This window comes from Tinamus guttatus, unplaced genomic scaffold, assembly GCF_059628265.1.
Source record: "Tinamus guttatus ecotype Peru unplaced genomic scaffold, ASM5962826v1 Tinamus_guttatus_pri_ptg000177l, whole genome shotgun sequence".
In the NCBI taxonomy this organism is placed as follows: Eukaryota; Metazoa; Chordata; class Aves; order Tinamiformes; family Tinamidae; genus Tinamus; species Tinamus guttatus.
This window is the reverse complement of record NW_028288711.1, coordinates 365,880-381,882: the sequence shown is the minus strand read 5'-3', so window position 1 is coordinate 381,882 and position 16,003 is coordinate 365,880. Positions and strand designations below refer to the sequence as shown.

Genomic DNA, 16,003 nt, shown 5'->3' with positions numbered 1-16,003 from the left:
AAAAATGACAACATTCCCCCAAAATAAAAGATAACGCTTACGCGGCTATGGAAATGTTAGCTGCAGACATGGGGCTGACTTCTGCAACTTCCTTGGCCTTTTGCAGGGCAAGCTTTTGGTTTGTAGCTTCTTCCATCTCCTCCTCATCCTGTTAAAGGAAACCAAGACAAATCAGAGCATGCATCACGCACGGACGGTGGCAGGAACTTGTTGAAGGCAAGGGGCAAGGGGCACATGATGCTACCCTGTGCTGCGGAACCTCTGGAAACCCATCCGGGCCCTTCCGTAGGGTCCTGCTGCCATCAGCAGCTGGTTGGGCAGGAGAAACACAAGGTTTGCTGTATTTTTCTAAGAGCAGCCTGCCTGCCCAGGCTCTCTTTTCTCCCAGGAATTGCCTCTTATGGCTTCGCCTTACCCAGGAGGCTGCAGCAGGGAGAGAAGTGACACAAAGTCCAACATTCCTAGAGCAGAGGGACTCCTAGGTACCTCGGGACTTGCGTGCATGAAAGCATTCAAAGACCTGCATCATCCTGAAACCTGTGGGACACGGACTCCTAACGCCTTCCTGACTTCTGGCCAAAGGGACTTTGTAAAACAGTAAATCCAATGAGCAGTCAAGGATCCGACGGACCCCACCATGGAGAAGCTGTGTTAAAGTGCTGATAGAAAGATGGTTATGCTCAGCCTTCTACATAACCCACAGTTCATAGGTGGGGATTTTTAACCTCTGTTGGCGTTTCAAGTTCCCACCAAGCAGAACCGTGATTTCTGTTCTCCTTCCCAGGGTACCTGGAAGAGAAATACATCGCTCCTGCTCCGCAGCATGTGACCTTATACTGCCATCCCCGTGACTGTTGGCAGGAGGATGTACTCTGCTCTCAGCAGGCACTCTAGGAAATTTAGGAAGACCAGGGTTTCCCTGGTCACCCTGAGATGATTTACATGCCCGTTTCATCAGGATGCAGAACAAGGTGCTGTTTGACATCAGAGACATCACAGGACTGCCAGCAGAGAGAAGATTTCAAAAGCAGAGCTTTGGGACAGTTTTAGAAACCTTTCTAAGTAGACAGGGAGGAAAAACGTCAGTAGATGGAAAAATGGGAGAGATTTTCCAAAGATTTGAAATCCAAAGGGATTTGGGAAGATCTAGGAAACCACTAGAAGCAAAGTTGGGAGAGTTTAAGTCATTTATAAGTTTGCACTAGCAAAGAAGGGAGTAAGAGAGACCTGGGGAGGGAGGCAGGTGAGGAAGAGGTGAGGCTGAAGGATAGAGTCTCTCTATATACACCAAATTAAACATAGCTACAATTCTAACACTTTCCATTAAGGTCAACGCCCAGCTAAATCACCCAGGAATTTCAAATGTTGTGATAAATTAAGCCTTGTTCTATATCCAAAACTGAAAATACTGATTGAAATGCTCCAGACATGAAGGCTAGTTGGAAAACTTTGTCTTTCCGAAACAGAAGCAGTTGCAGGCAGCTTATAGTTTTCCCCATTATATGCAGCACTGATCTTGATTAGTTTTACAGCGTAAGTGTCAAGAAAGTCTCCTGAGATCAACTGACTCCAGAGTAACTTAATTATATCCCCAGGCCATTTTTGATTTTTTCATGACCATATTTACTCAGCAACAAATCCCTCAATTCATCAGGTATGCTATATAATTGAATTATTTTTTATCTATTTTTCCTCTTCTTTTGAAAGCCCCAGTGATTTGGGGGAGGGGGGATCATAAAGAAAATTAAAGCAAAAAAAAAAGAGTTTCAGAAGAAGCTTTATGATTTGGCAATGCTGCTGAATCCATCAATATTTAATTATACTTTATAAACATCAACAGTGAGGTTTCTAACCAACCCAGTCAGCTGCTGAAATATTCAGCAAGAAGCATTAAGCATTAAAAGGATTAAGATGTAGGATGAGCTTCATTCTCCAGCAACTGTGCTGGGCCTGATCTCTCAGCACACAGAAGGGCTGCTCACGAATCCCCTGCTAAGGAGGGCTGAGAAGATGTGTCCCTCCAAGCCAGAGACTTCTGCAGCCTCCGGAAAGCACAGGAAGAGCTGAGTATTTCTGCAGTTCCAGCGAGGGAAAGCAGCCCTACCAGCCACTACTAAAGGCCATGGCTAGTGGACCACCTTCCCTGTAAGGAGTAGCCAAGATAAAGTTAGTGAAATATGAATGCCAAGATGGACACAATGCTCTTTATAATCTAGCAGGTCACCACAATTGATAGCACTCAGGCAGGCATAACCACCAGACAGAAATATTTTTATCTGCATGGTGAGAGCAAGCTAGAAAAATGCAAACAAAATGTGATGCAGCCTCATAAACATGCCATATTCTACGAGAGGTCAAAAGCATGTAATATGAAGAGAAACTGCAGCATTTAGGATCCTTCCTGCACAGATTCAGATTGTACATCTGTTCTCCCTAAGGAATGCTGCAGCATAAACCTGAGCACACAGCAGAGCTGCATCAGTGCCAGCTCCTCTCAGGGCCCCGCTTTCTGCCCGTGCTGTGGCTGGTGTCTTCCACCTCGTGAGAGCCAGGAGACTTTTAGGATCTTGACTGAAATTTCACAAAAGCCTCTTCAAGTTTTTTCCATACAGCCAATGGAGAATTTTAAATCTTTGATTCATCCCGAAACTCAGTAAGGTACAAAGCATTAGCATGAAACAGCGAAAGCAGCAATACAACACCTGCATTTGCTCTCTCCTAAGCCTCAAGTACTGAATCAGCCAAAACCCTTTCGATGTTTTGCCTCTGCTCTTGAGAACAACAATTGCTAGGAATGCCTGTGGACCTGCGCACAGGAGCAACACTCCATGATAAAAAGAACTTAAGGAATATGAGATGGTTCATGGAAACCAGCCTCTGTAATGAAGCCAAAGTGAATGAGAGTAAACTTCCTCACCAAAGTCCTCACCAAAGGACTCCGCAATGGCAGTTGCTATCCAGGTACTGCACAAACAGACTCTTTAGGAAACCAGGGCATCGTGTCTCAAGGGACGGGTCAGAGACGCCGCAGATGCAGCAGCTGTGTCCAAGCTCGTGTGCATTTGGGGAGGTGATGGTGGGACGTGAGAAATCTCAGCTGCTCGGGGAGAAGGGAGACAACCTGCCACAGCGCTCGGCAAAGTCTGAAAAAACAGTAATCTTGCACATACCTTGGTGAGTTCTTGTGCGTTTGCAAGGTTGTCAACAGCAATAGCCAAGAAGACGTTCAGAAGTGTATCTTTGGAGGAGCAGCTAAGGAAAAGTTTGCATACAGCAAATACACGAAATAATTCCTCTTTTGCTGTCAGCACCCTTCTTCACGCACTTAAAATCTTCAGTATATTATAGACTGACCCCTTGCACCACTGTTTTGTCTTCTTCATTTATGATGCACTCAGTTCTGCCAGGACCTGGCTCTACAGCATAAGGGGTATTCTCTGTCTCTTTACCAACCCACATGTCATAATCATATGCTGAGCAGATGGGCTTTACAGTACTATAGGTGCAATTGATTAGGCATCCCGTGGGGGCGTTAAGACATGCAAAAGTCCCTGCTCCATCCTCCCAGAAAATCCACACCCATGCCTGTACAGACACCAGATTCTTGCCATCTGCCTTCCTCTCTTATAGACAAGCAACAGTCCCTGGGAAACTGGTCATGTTAATGACAACATTTGCATAACATAAATGTACAGCTATATAAAAGCACTCAGCTTTTTGAAAAAGTTAGGTTTATGTCACTGCTGTGTTACGCATCAGTGGGAGGAAATTCTCATGACTTACCACATCCAAGTCAATATGACAATTGGATCAGTCTTGCCCTCCTCCCTGCGAACCCTGCAGCGTCACGCGGAGCACGACAGCACGAGAGCCTGTTAGCAGGGCTCTGCCACAGCTAATCAGCTCTGCTGGGCCGCAGGCTGCTGGGCCAGGCCAAATGGCTCGTTAGTGCAGCAGTACAAATGCCCATGCCCCTGCCAGCCAGAATCTCTCTGTATAATTGTGTTATATTCTTCAGACATAAGATTTCCCTTCAACTATTAGGTCATTTATTATTTTCATTCTTGGGCCTTAATGATTTCAGCTGTTACTTGTCTCTTCATATATCTTATAGTTGTTATTCCACCTATGTGTCTGCAAAACAGCCCAGAGAAAATTGTAAATCCAATAGCTTTGCATACAAAGGGAGAGTGTGCAAAGTACAGCCACATCTAAATTACTGTAGAAAATGCATTAAGTTCTTCAACACTACCCAGTGACAGAAGATAGGATCACTCCACCATTGCTTCAGAAAGGTATGCTAAATATGAACATACATGATAATATAGGTGATCTAGAACATATTTGCTCTCTGGCCTTTATAGCAATGTATTATCCTCACCAGCACAAAGCAAAATATGAGTTTGGGACCAGAGCGAGCTGTCAATAAAATGAGTAGAATGGCTGCAGTAGTTATAGGGAGATACCTAATCCAAAGTAACCAGAGGGGATTTGGCCCGAGCTGGCGACACGGTGCACAGCGGTGCAGTGGCAGCAGCGAGGGGGAGCTAGCAGGGCCCCGCCGCCCCGCGAGGAGCCTGCGAGGTGCCTCGGCCTGGCGCCCCGCACTGCGTCCCCTCTGCCAGGAAATGGCTCGAGGAGGCGCCCGAGGCTTCTCCCTGAACAACAGGGCCCAGGAGCGGTGCCAGGCTGGTTCACCGAGCCCGGGCCAGTCCCACCGACCATCCCTGGCACAGGAGGGCCAAGGACCTGCAGGCAGAGCGCTGGCACAGGGGCCACCCATCAGCTCCAGGCCTTTCTTTTTGCTTTTCCTCTCAAGAGCCTTCAAACACAATCTGATTAAGAATTTTATAACCAGGCACCCATGTCTCTAATTCCCATTGAAATGAATGTCTCCAGAGCCCAAATAACTATCAAAACCAGATCATTTGCTCCTACCAGTAGAAAACAGAACTTGTATTTGTCCAGAGCGTGACAGGACAGTAGGGCTTAGGCTCCGTTGCATCCCGGCTGCCGAGGCCCGCAGGAGCTCCCGGCGATGCTGCAAGCAGAGCCCTGGCCACCATGCTTCTTCCCCAAGCAGCATGGGAGGGAGGACTGCACTGTGTGCAGAACATTGCTCTGGATCTGAAGGAGGTTTGAAACCCAATCGCCATCACTTGCTGCTTCCTCTGCTCAGACAGGGTAGCAAGGAGCACAGGCGGGAGCACATCATTCCTGGGAGCCAGCAAATAACGAGCAAAAGGGAAAGAAGGCGATGCTGAAACATGGGTTTCCACCCGCACTGCTGTCTCCTGAATGGCTGGCTGAAGCACGAGCTCCACCGTCCTTTCATTTACAAAGATACTGATTTCTCCACTCGTTTTAAGCACCGGCTGGAGCGGAGGGCTCCACTTTCACGGGCGGCGTGGAGGCGCCAGGCCCGCGGGCACTGCTGCGGGCCTGGGCAGCTGCAGCTGTTTGGGTTCCTTCCTTCCTCCGGGTGCTTCCAGGACGTTGGAAATGCTTCGAAGCCTCCCACCCACTGAATAAATGCCTCACGAATAAAACTATCTACCTACCGCAGCCTCCTACACACCCCTCCCAAAATGTCTCATGCAACACAATCAGTCACTGGAAAGACAGATATTTTTAATGGACCATTTTGACCCAACTCTAAGCAGATGTAACCTGGTAGAAGTGCTGTTTCCTGACCAGTAAAGGTCCCTCTGCCCTTTGGCCGAGCTCTGGGATTTCCCAGGCACGGTGCAGACTCCAGCTCCGTGCCTTGGACACACTCACAGACCGCACTGAGCCCGGCCAGGCTCCCCACGGCAGCAGCGGCCAAAGGCAGCCAGGGCCTCGGCTGGGAGTGCTGGCACTTCCCAAGAGCCTGCGCTTGAGGCTCTTCTGCAGGGGTTTCCTCTTCTTTTTGGTCTACAGGGTAAGATTTGGGAGGGGTGCAGGTGTTTCTTTACTCCCTCCAACAGATATATCACTTTACGGGATAACGATGAATGCAGACACAGTGTCATTTCCCCAAAAGCGGGCCAAATCCTTCTGTGGAACAAGAGATGTAATGTAGGAGATTTCCTCTTTATAAAAGCAAAGCTTTTGGTTCTTCTCCTTGCAAAGCCTCTTGAAAAATATAAACGGATTCAAAGAAGCAACAGAGTTGCAATAAGCAGCAGGGGAAGTCAGCACCCACCACATACCTAGTTTTTATGACTAGGACCAATTAAAAAGCCCCAAGCAGCTCGGAGAGAGCAAAGGAATCCCTTATGCTCAAAAAGGGCAGATTTTGCAAACTGACCCCAAATCACTAGCTCTGCTTCTCAAAAGAAAAGAAATGATTCAGTCCTTCTAAGTTCATAAAAATGAACTCACCAAATATTGATGTTAAAAAAGTAAAAATAAATCTACTGCCAGCAAAGGAACTGAAATGCCTTTTGTTTGGCTGCTGCTCAGCCTTCCAGATGGGGCTTAGGAAACTGCTTTCAATGTGTGATGCGAGAAAATCAAAATGAGAAGGCACAAAACAGAAGGCTCGGGCTGCCCTGGAGCCTGCCTCGGGAGGGCTGGTCACGACTCCACACCTGATAGCTGGGAAAAAAGGTAGCCTCCAGCCTCATCCTCACCCCAGGAAGCTCAAGGGCAAACACGTCCACGCAGAAGAGCACTCCAAATTCTCTGAGATCGCACTGGGCCTCTCAGACTGACCTATTTCTATAAAAGAAACCTGGTGCAAATCTCTGAGTCTCCTACAAGGATGTGAATCTCCATAGATTTGCTTCAGGTTTATATCAAGAAGCAGGTGAAGTTTTCTTCAATCAATTTGCTCCATTATAAAATGATTTCTGGTCTTTTCACCTCCTTCTCCCCATGCCCAGAGGCTCTCTCTGGTGACACTGGAACTGCCACCAGCTTCGGGCACATCACCAGCGGGGACTGTCCTGCACAAGCAGCAACTGAGCCTCTAATGTGAAGAGCTCTGGAGTGCAGGATCACATCAACTGCCAATCACTCAAAGGGGAAATAAAGAAAACCACTGCAAATAATAAATACTGAAAGATCTACTTCACTAAAATGCCTTTAAAGTTGCATTTCCCCAGCTATAACCTTCTTATGTATCCAACCAGCAGCTAAGGAGGAACTCTGATGCATAGTTTTGCTCTGCAACATGAGGTCTCCTTTATAGGCAAAATAACACTGGTGGGGTTTGCTCAGCCCACCCAACCAGTCAATTGTGTCCAAATACTTCAGACAGAGACCATTATTTTATGCTGATCATTTAGCATCTGGTCTGCCCTCTGCCTTGGTGAAATATTTCACAGATAAGCAACAGCAAATTAGAAAAACTAATGCTATAGAAGATTTCAAGGCTTCTGGGAACAGCCAGCAAAGGTAGAGGGGTGGGAAGAACCCACTGATGTTTCAGACGAATTTCAATTTCAACAAATTACCACAGAGAAGCAGGTACGGGGGTGAGTCGTCTCGCTTCCCAGCGAGGAGGTGGATGTGTTCTCATGCTGTGTGCGAGGATCACAGGAAGGATGAAGCACAGGAGAAGGCCGTACAACCATGGCCAGCACAGAGGCTGCTCCAGCTGGGGCAGCCGCAGGATCCCGCTCCCCACCTCCTGCGGCGGCCTCTTCCCGCGAGCCAGGCCTGTAGCCGGCTCTGGAGGCGGCGGCACTGACTGCCTGAGACATCATCCCCCTGCTCTTCCCCTTCTAACAAAACGTAACGGTCAAGAGAGAAGCTCCCTCATTTAATAAAAGGGGCTTGATATCCTGTCCTTTTAAAATGCTGAATCTTAGTCGCTCTAAGGTTAAGCCTCTCTCTCTCTCAGCCTTGCTGTCAGGCGTGCTTACAGCTTAATCTCATTTCCAAATGCCAAGCCCTCGGGATTGAGAGCTCTCCCTCTCATGCAGCTCTCCATTGACCCAGTTTTTAAAAGCCTCATGTTTCTGAAGGGAGCAGGTTGACTGCCATGAGGTGGATGCCTGTGCCTGACTGCCAAACTAGCCCATGTGTCACACTTACTGTTGCTCTAGAAGTGCACATTTACAGGGCAAATTCCACAGAGACACACTTCTGTGACAAGTACAACTCCCATGTTGCCGCTCTGCTGTTCCTGTCACAGTCCCTCACGCTTCATGGGGACATTTCATGCAAAACAAAGAACCAGAGCCCTCCTCCTCACTCAGCACATGCCTATGCCCCATATCTTCCCCTCTCAACCGCCAGCTGAAGGGATGAACAAGTCTAGGTGCAACAATTCAGTACAAGTATCGCACCCCATTGCCCTTCCCCTCGCATGGCAGCTACCAGCCAATGCTGCTAATCCAGGTAAGACTCCAAGGAAACACAGAGCACACAGAACTGTAAGGTTCGCACCGCTGGGAAACAGTATGGGGGCTCCCAAGCAGAGCTGCAACGCTCAGCAGTCTTATCCCTGTTTTCCAGAACAAACAAATCGGCTACATTGCCTCACACATGCAAGACTTTTCTAGTTTCTATTTGCAAGGATGCTCTGTTTCTCTCTGCTACAAACATCTCATCCCCACAATTTTCTACCTAGTTAGCATGAGCAATGCTACACATCGCCATCCCACTGACAGTCCCCACCGCGAGGCGCGATAGAGCCTTCACCGTGCTCTACTGGCTCTCCTCATCGCGCCCGGCCACCAGCACCAAGCTGCTCTCTGCTGCTTTTCATATAAACACGTATAAAATCCATCCTCCCTTTCAAATCCTTGCTGCACTTGACGTACTTTCTTGCCTTCTCAGAGGTGTCTGGGGACACGAACATGGCAAATCTACTGCTGGGCGCCCAGGGCCTTCAGGGGGAGGCGAGCGCCCGTCTCCTGTTTGCCCCGGGCAGATTTCCATGGCGAAGCAGAACAAAACAACTTCACAGATCTCAGGTATTTGGTCTTGGAGCATCACCCAATGCTCTCAGAGCCTGAGAATGAAGATCTGGAGTCAACTTTAAAGCACTTACATAGGGACAAGACAATTTAAGGCATTTTTATCATCAGTAGCTGCTTAAACTGTCTTGAAGACAAAGGGAGGGATCAAACAAGAGGCCTGATCTAATACTCCAAACCAATTTCAGCTCTTTGTTCCCGGTGCAAACTATCCGTGAACATACCCGGGGTACAAAGACCCTTTCTGATTTGATATAAATCGTTCTTCCCACAATGCAAATTAATTCACAATAGAGTGTCCTTAATCTAATATGTAAACCTTGAAATGAAGACCACATTCACATTGCAATCAGAAACATGTTGCTGGCACAGGCAACCTGCCTGCGCCTGCTTTAACCCTGCTGACTCCGGTTCTATAAGGAGTGAAGCTCTAGCAATGATCTGGTCTTAAAAAGCATGCTGAGCAGGAAGCATTTAAAATAAACCAGATATTTCTAGCAGCTCAGAGTTAGGAAGCATGTACTTGGATTAGAGAGGTAACGTAAACGGTAAAGTAGTAATTTTTTAACTTGGCTAAAACCCAGTTGAGCGCGTCCACCCCGTGACAGAATGAGCAACCCAGGTGTCCCTGCCCAGGGCCTGTTCCACCCTCCATGGTGGTCACCTCTGTGTGCTGGGGAGGAGTGCAGGACACATGGCGCTACTAATGCAAACCAGGGTATAAGGATACAGTTACCAAACAATGTCAGGACGATGAAGTAAATGGAGGAAAACATTCCTGAGCGGACACCACCTTGCGACTCGATCCCGTGGTACATCACTGCGTTCCAGTCCTCCCCCGTCAGGATCTGCACGGTGACATATGAGAGAAGAAGAAATGGTGACACAAGGAAAAAAAAATTAGAAAAGGTCTAGAGGACCTAGGCAATCAGATACAATCCAGGACGGACCTATGGGAAGAGAAGGGATGAGCAAGCTGGTGCGTCAGACACTGGTGCCAGACACTAGAGCCCCTGGGCTTGGCTGGTCTCACCCTAGACTGGGTGCAGAAGCAGCAAAAGCAACGTTGCCTTTGCAATCCCAGCAATATTTCTTTCCCTCTCCATTTTTAGTTCAGGCAGAGATATCCAAGTTTTGACAGCTCCGTGCATGGCATTTCTTAGAGACAGGAGAAAACCAACCTCTGTAGTCTGTGCCCTGAACAGGATTCTCTAATAATTTCAACTCCTTTCATTTCCAGGGGCAAAAAAAAAAAAAAAAAAAAAAAAAAGGCTTTTCCAAGCCCTATTCTCCTTTCCTCCCCACAGTAAAGTGTGCAGGTGGACATCGGACCCTGAACAAAGTCCTTCCACCCACAGGACGTACTGACACCACCAGCAGCTGCAGATTCCAGTCTTCTCCTCAGCTGAGGGATAGAAAGATTCTTGCAGCAAGGATAATACTGACAACCGCGATCGGATCACAGCAAGTATATACACAAGCGTGTATAGCGCAGATACAAACTTGTTTCCCAAATACTGAACACTGTCTCAAATAATTCAACCTGGAGCAACCTGCGTGATTGGACTTGTCGTGGGTGCTCATCAGTGCGACTGAGGCTACAGGCCAGGCCATCAGACTTTCAGCTCTGCACTAAAATATACAAGACTGTTCGAGCTTGCATACAAATCATTTCTGTGAATTCACAACCACTCCTGCTTTCTGGGAAGAGCCATAAAGTGACTTCTATTTACATTAGTGCTCACTGGAAGAGAAACTGATAGGAACACCTCTATACGCTCTGCAGAAGCCCAGGAGACACATATGTAACTGATTACAAGCAAACCCAGTGGGATAGGGACTGATACCAAAAATCCAGATGGATTAATTTGAATGCAGAATAAAATATTAAAGGGGAGGGAAAAAAAAGAAAAATAAAAGAAAAAGGATAAAGGTTGTGCTATGGAGCCTTTTTAGGTAGGTAAATGGCCTAAAATCAATGGACTGTCCATGAGGAGCTGAGGATATTTTCTGAAGCACTGGGGAGAGGACGGACACCAGCCAGTGTCCTTCCCACCCTCTGCTCCATCAGCTGGAGGAATTACCTCACTAATTAGGTAGCAGCCCTCAAGGACCAGAGCTTGTGTGGTTAGCAAAGGTCTTTCTGGTCTGCAAGGGAGACAAAATAACAGCACTGCCGAGAGGGAAGGGAATGAGAGCTCTGGAGTATGGTGAAGCCCCAAAATTTTGTTTTTTCCTCAGCCCAAAACAGTTTTTGGCTCCTAAACTGAACGCTTTGTCCATCCAGTCCGGCTCAGCATTTTATATGTAGGCTTGGCTGAGGAGCTATCAGATAATGGAATAAAAACAACTTCTTAAATCTGCTGTGTAATCTTAATGGCCTAACGAGCACATTAAGGAAGGCACTCAGCTCGCAGAAACTGGTAAGGCACAGCTTCAAAGGGTTGTCCTAAAAGGCAGATGCTTTCCTGAACTGGGCTTTGACTAATGCCGAATCACTTAAGCTGGGTGTCCATCCTGGATCACGGATGGGCCCAGACAGAGCAGAGCCGAGCCAGGCCAGGCCGGCGTCACACTGCATCCCGGCAAAGGAGCCCCGACTCCGGCAGGGCAGCTCCAGCAGCACCCCTGCCTGCTCGCCGCCTGCCTTGGGGACACTGCATCCCCTCAAGCCTGCATCGCCGCTGCGCTCCATAGCAGCTGGCACCAATTAATTATTTAACTAGCAGCCTCCAAGGAGCATGGCGTGAATCGTTAACAGAGGTCTTCTGGGTTTAGAGAGTCTCTGCATATGGATGTTGTGAACCCTTCTAGCTAAATCATTGCTGCTATAGGGAGATACACCAATCTATCAATTTATTTTTCATACTTAGAGGTGCATATACATACATATACACAAACACACACACACGTATATATTAAGGTCCTGCAGCTGGGAGGAATAACCCCAGACACCAGTACAGGCTGGGGACCGACCTTCTGCAGAGCAGCTCTGCACAGAAGGACCTGGATGTCATGGTGGACCACAAGTTGACCATGAGGCAGCAGTGTGCTCTTGTGGCCAAGAAGGCCAATGGGATCCTGGGGTGCGTTAAGAAGAACGCCTCCAGCAGGTCGAGGGAGGTGATCCTGCCCCTCTACTCAGCCCTGGTGAGGCCACATCTGGAGTATTGTGTCCAGTTCTGGGCTCCACAGGACAAGAGGGATGTGGAACTGCTGGAGAGAGTCCAGCGCAGGGCTACAAGGCTGATCAGGGGCCTGGAACATCTGCCCTATGAGGAGAGGCTGAGGGAGCTGGGCCTGTTCAGCCTGGAGAAGAGAAGGCTGAGAGGGGACCTGAGCAGCGTCTATAAGTACCTCAAGGGAGGCAGTGAGGAGGATGATGGCCTCTTTTCGGTGGTGGCCACTGATAGAACTAGAGGAAATGGCCAAATACTGGAACACCAAAAATTCCACAGAAACTCAAGGAAGAAATTATTAACAGTGAGGGTGACAGAGCACTGGAACAGGCTGCCCGGAGAGATTGTGGAGTTTCCTTCTCTGGAGATCTTCAAAACCCGCTTGGACACAGTCCTGTGCCACGTACTCTAGGTGACCCTGCGTGTGCAGGGGGGTTGGACTAGATGACCTCTAGAGGTCCCTTCCAACCTTAAGCATTCTATGATTCTCTACTATTGTTGGCATGTCTATACTTGAATGTATAAATTGCCATTCAGCCCACAAAGACTTTCTCAGGAGCCGTGCAAATGTGTGCAATAATCTTCAAAGGGACTTCAGGTGCACTGGGGCTCAGCTGAAGTCAGCCAGCTGCCCAGCAGACAAACCTGTCCTTGGAGGCTCACGACAGAGAGAGGCTTGTGATACAGCCAGGTCTGCTGGGATGGAGAGGACCAAGCCAAACCTGTGCAGGAAGGCTCCTGTGGCAGCGCCGCGGCTCCCAAGAGCACTGCTGCTGCCTGTGCTGCAGCTGCACCTCGAGGCCTCCTCTCGGCCAGCCCCATGCCCCTTTGGACTTGGGCACAGGATCTGGATGTGAAAGAACATGCACCACCCCAGAGCCTCCCTGAAGCTCTTTAAGTGTCTTCCTGTTCAAGATTTCCCTTTGCCTTGGCTTGAAGAGGCCTTCACAGTGTGTTTGTAAACTCAGGTGAGGAGGGACAGAATGGGAGCAGAGGCTATTGCAATCCCTTAGTGATGCTGATTGAACCTACTGAGTTAATTCTGCGCTGATGAGTTTGCTAGTTTTAATTCATAGCACTGATGTTCTATACAAATATCATAAAAACAACTGTGTTTTGCTTTGTCCCACAGACACTATGTTATGGGATTCTCAGCAAAAGAAAGGAAATATTTTGGCTAAGTATTCTCAAGAGGTGGCTATAGTCCCAAACCAAAAGAGCATCCAAATTTCCAGATGTTCATATCCGGAGCCTGACTTTGGTTCAGTTCCGGTTATAGAGCAATACCTTTACATTTCTGTAAGCATTTTCTTTGATGAATGCCAGAGTATTATGCAAATATTAATCTACCATGATTTGCAATATCCTGTGAGGTAGGTACTATAAAACCTGTTTCACATATGGAGAGAAACAAGACCCATATGAAGCCGCTTGCTCAAAGGTCACAGGACACATTTTAAGATCCTTTTTCTGTTTTAATCCAAAAGTTGTCATCAACCCTTTTTTTTTTTTTCCCTCCCTTTCAGGACATGACACTGAAATACATAATCAAAACCCAGCTGAAATCCAGGGAAGTTTGGATGTGGGGTCAAGCCTCACCTAGAGCCCACAGCAGTTTGCGAGGGAAGCTCTTGTGATGGAAGCAGGTCCTCCACCAACCCCGGAGGTTTATTTGCTGTTTCCCATTGAGCAGGGTGCAGCATCCCCTGTTCTCTAGAGAAACACCTGAGCTAATGTTTAAGAAAAAAAGGCATGTAGGAAACAGCTGCAAAATTAAGCTCTTAAATCTGAGCTTCACATCTCCCGGCACTGCTCTCTCCCCCAACAGTCCATGAACTTGCCCGAGGCTGATGCCTCTCTGTGTGCTCCCCCACTGCTTTTTTAATTCTTATCTAGCATTATCTTATCTTTAGCCATTATGGTGCAAAATGCTACATTATTTGCTTACTGCCTGGAGCCAGCTCAGGCCATTTCCTCATTAAATTACAGCAGTCACAAGGTGAAAGTGAAACAGGTCATCAACATTTTTTCTAGGGATTTTTTTTTCTGTAATGTTCATTTTTCATGATATATTCATTGATCATCATAAAAAAACTTTTCCTTTTGAAATCTCACAGACCTTTGGGGACCAATCTAACTGCCATAGCAAGAAGAGATTCCCAAGAATTTGTTTACTAATATTCACCTGGAACAAGGGATGCTTTTACCTGGAATACTGTCAAGATGGCAGCAGGGAAGGTATCAAAGTTCGTGGTTGGTGTTTCATCTTGAAAGTTGAATCTAGAGAAATGCAAGAAACGCAAAAACAACAACAGTAAGAGACAAACAGTTCTGCTACATTCTCATAATTCCTCATAACACGAGACTGAAGGCAACATTTGTCCTGCCCAATGAGAACAGCCCAGGCAATTGCAGCAGAGGACATGGCATCTTGGAGAAAATGTTTAATAAAACTATTATGAAAAAATAAACTTTGGTGCTGGAAAAAAAATGATATTTTGATATTCATTTTCATTCACAATTTGAATGAATAAACAAATTCTCAAATGATATTGAGACACTAGCAATTCCTAGAAGTTCCTGTCCACAAATAAATTCAACATCAAAATTTCCCTCTTAGTAGGTCACTTCATTTTTTTACTGAAAGTTGTTGTTAATTATTTTTAAAGGCATTTGAAAAATTATTTTAATAGCTTGTAAAATTTCATGTAGCAAAATTAATCACAACTGACATTTCTTAGTGAAAAAAATCCGGTTCTACAAGCATGTATTTTTGCAGCAGAAAAACACTGCAATTGGAAAAAAAAAAATCTAGTTGTGGCAATGGAGTAAGAATTTACCTTTGCCCTCACAGCTGAGAAAGTGCTGTCTCTCCAGAACATATTTCAGAGATCTAGTGCACATGGGAATCATGGAATGATGCAAGAGTTTTGAAGAAACTAAGAATTATAGCAGCTACAAAGAATTCAGCTTTTAGACATAAAAACTATTTCAGCAAAAGCTTTCCTAATGCTAAATATGCTTTGTTTTTAATTATTTTTTTAAAAAAATATGCTGAGATGCCAAGTTGACAGCCTTAAAAAGCGAAGTTTTCTATTTATATCTAGCCAGGATCCAGCCCCAGAAACAGCTATACCGGTAACCTTACAGCTTTCATTGATCTGCAGTCCTGAAGCAGCAGTTTTTAGCTTGTTGTTGTCCTTCTACTGGGAAGGGTACCTAAACAGCAGCTTGTCTCATATAAAGCAGAGATCATTTAACTGCAGCCTAGAGCCAAAAAGGTTCTGTATCCTCGATGCAAATCTTTTAGCCCTCCAGTCTCTTTCAACCTTGTGTATTCCAGATGACTGCTTTCAAATAACCACTGACAGGACAGAGATTAAACTTACTGTCCTCCAAAGAGCTGCATCCCCAGCAGAGCAAACACCACGATGAAGAGGAAGAGCAGGAAGAGCAGGCTGATGATGGATTTCATGGAGTTCAGCAACGAGACCACCAGATTTCTCAGGGAATTCCAGTACCTACATTGCGGATCAGAGCAGCCAAGAGATAATGTAAGTGGGAAGAAAAGTCCTTGGTGAGAAACCAGTACCATCTACTTTCTTAAAAAGGGAATGGCATGGGTTAAGGGATGAGAGCTTAGGGACAGGGATGCTAAGGGACAGCATCCTTTAATTCCCCCTTTGGCCTGTACGAATTCGCTGATGGTCCTCAGCCCTGTGTTTGCAGACTGACTCAACCCCACACTCAGACATTTAAACATTTCTGTGGAGGTTTAACGCACACATTTATGCACCTGCAATGTACAGGTGCCTTCAGCGTGGGGGCAATTTGGTCACACAGTTTGGCCACCCAGGGCCACTCAACCTCGGGAGATCAAGACTCATCAAATCTGGGGTGAAAGTTCCCACA

The 16,003-nt window shown here is 46.8% G+C and overlaps 1 protein-coding gene across 1 annotated transcript in view; it reads right to left on the bottom strand.

Annotated features, from left to right (window-relative positions):
• The window catches only part of CACNA1B (calcium voltage-gated channel subunit alpha1 B), a 272,146-nt gene that overhangs the window by 92,456 nt on the left and 163,687 nt on the right, over positions 1–16,003 (bottom strand). Inside the window, exons 15-19 of the mRNA XM_088523279.1 lie at positions 15,481–15,612; positions 14,299–14,371; positions 9,643–9,760; positions 3,171–3,238; positions 42–148 (exon numbers count right to left, since the gene is read on the bottom strand). Of these exons, the coding sequence (XP_088379405.1) occupies positions 42–148; positions 3,171–3,238; positions 9,643–9,760; positions 14,299–14,371; positions 15,481–15,612 (498 nt within the window). The remainder of the gene's footprint in view (positions 1–41; positions 149–3,170; positions 3,239–9,642; positions 9,761–14,298; positions 14,372–15,480; positions 15,613–16,003) is intronic.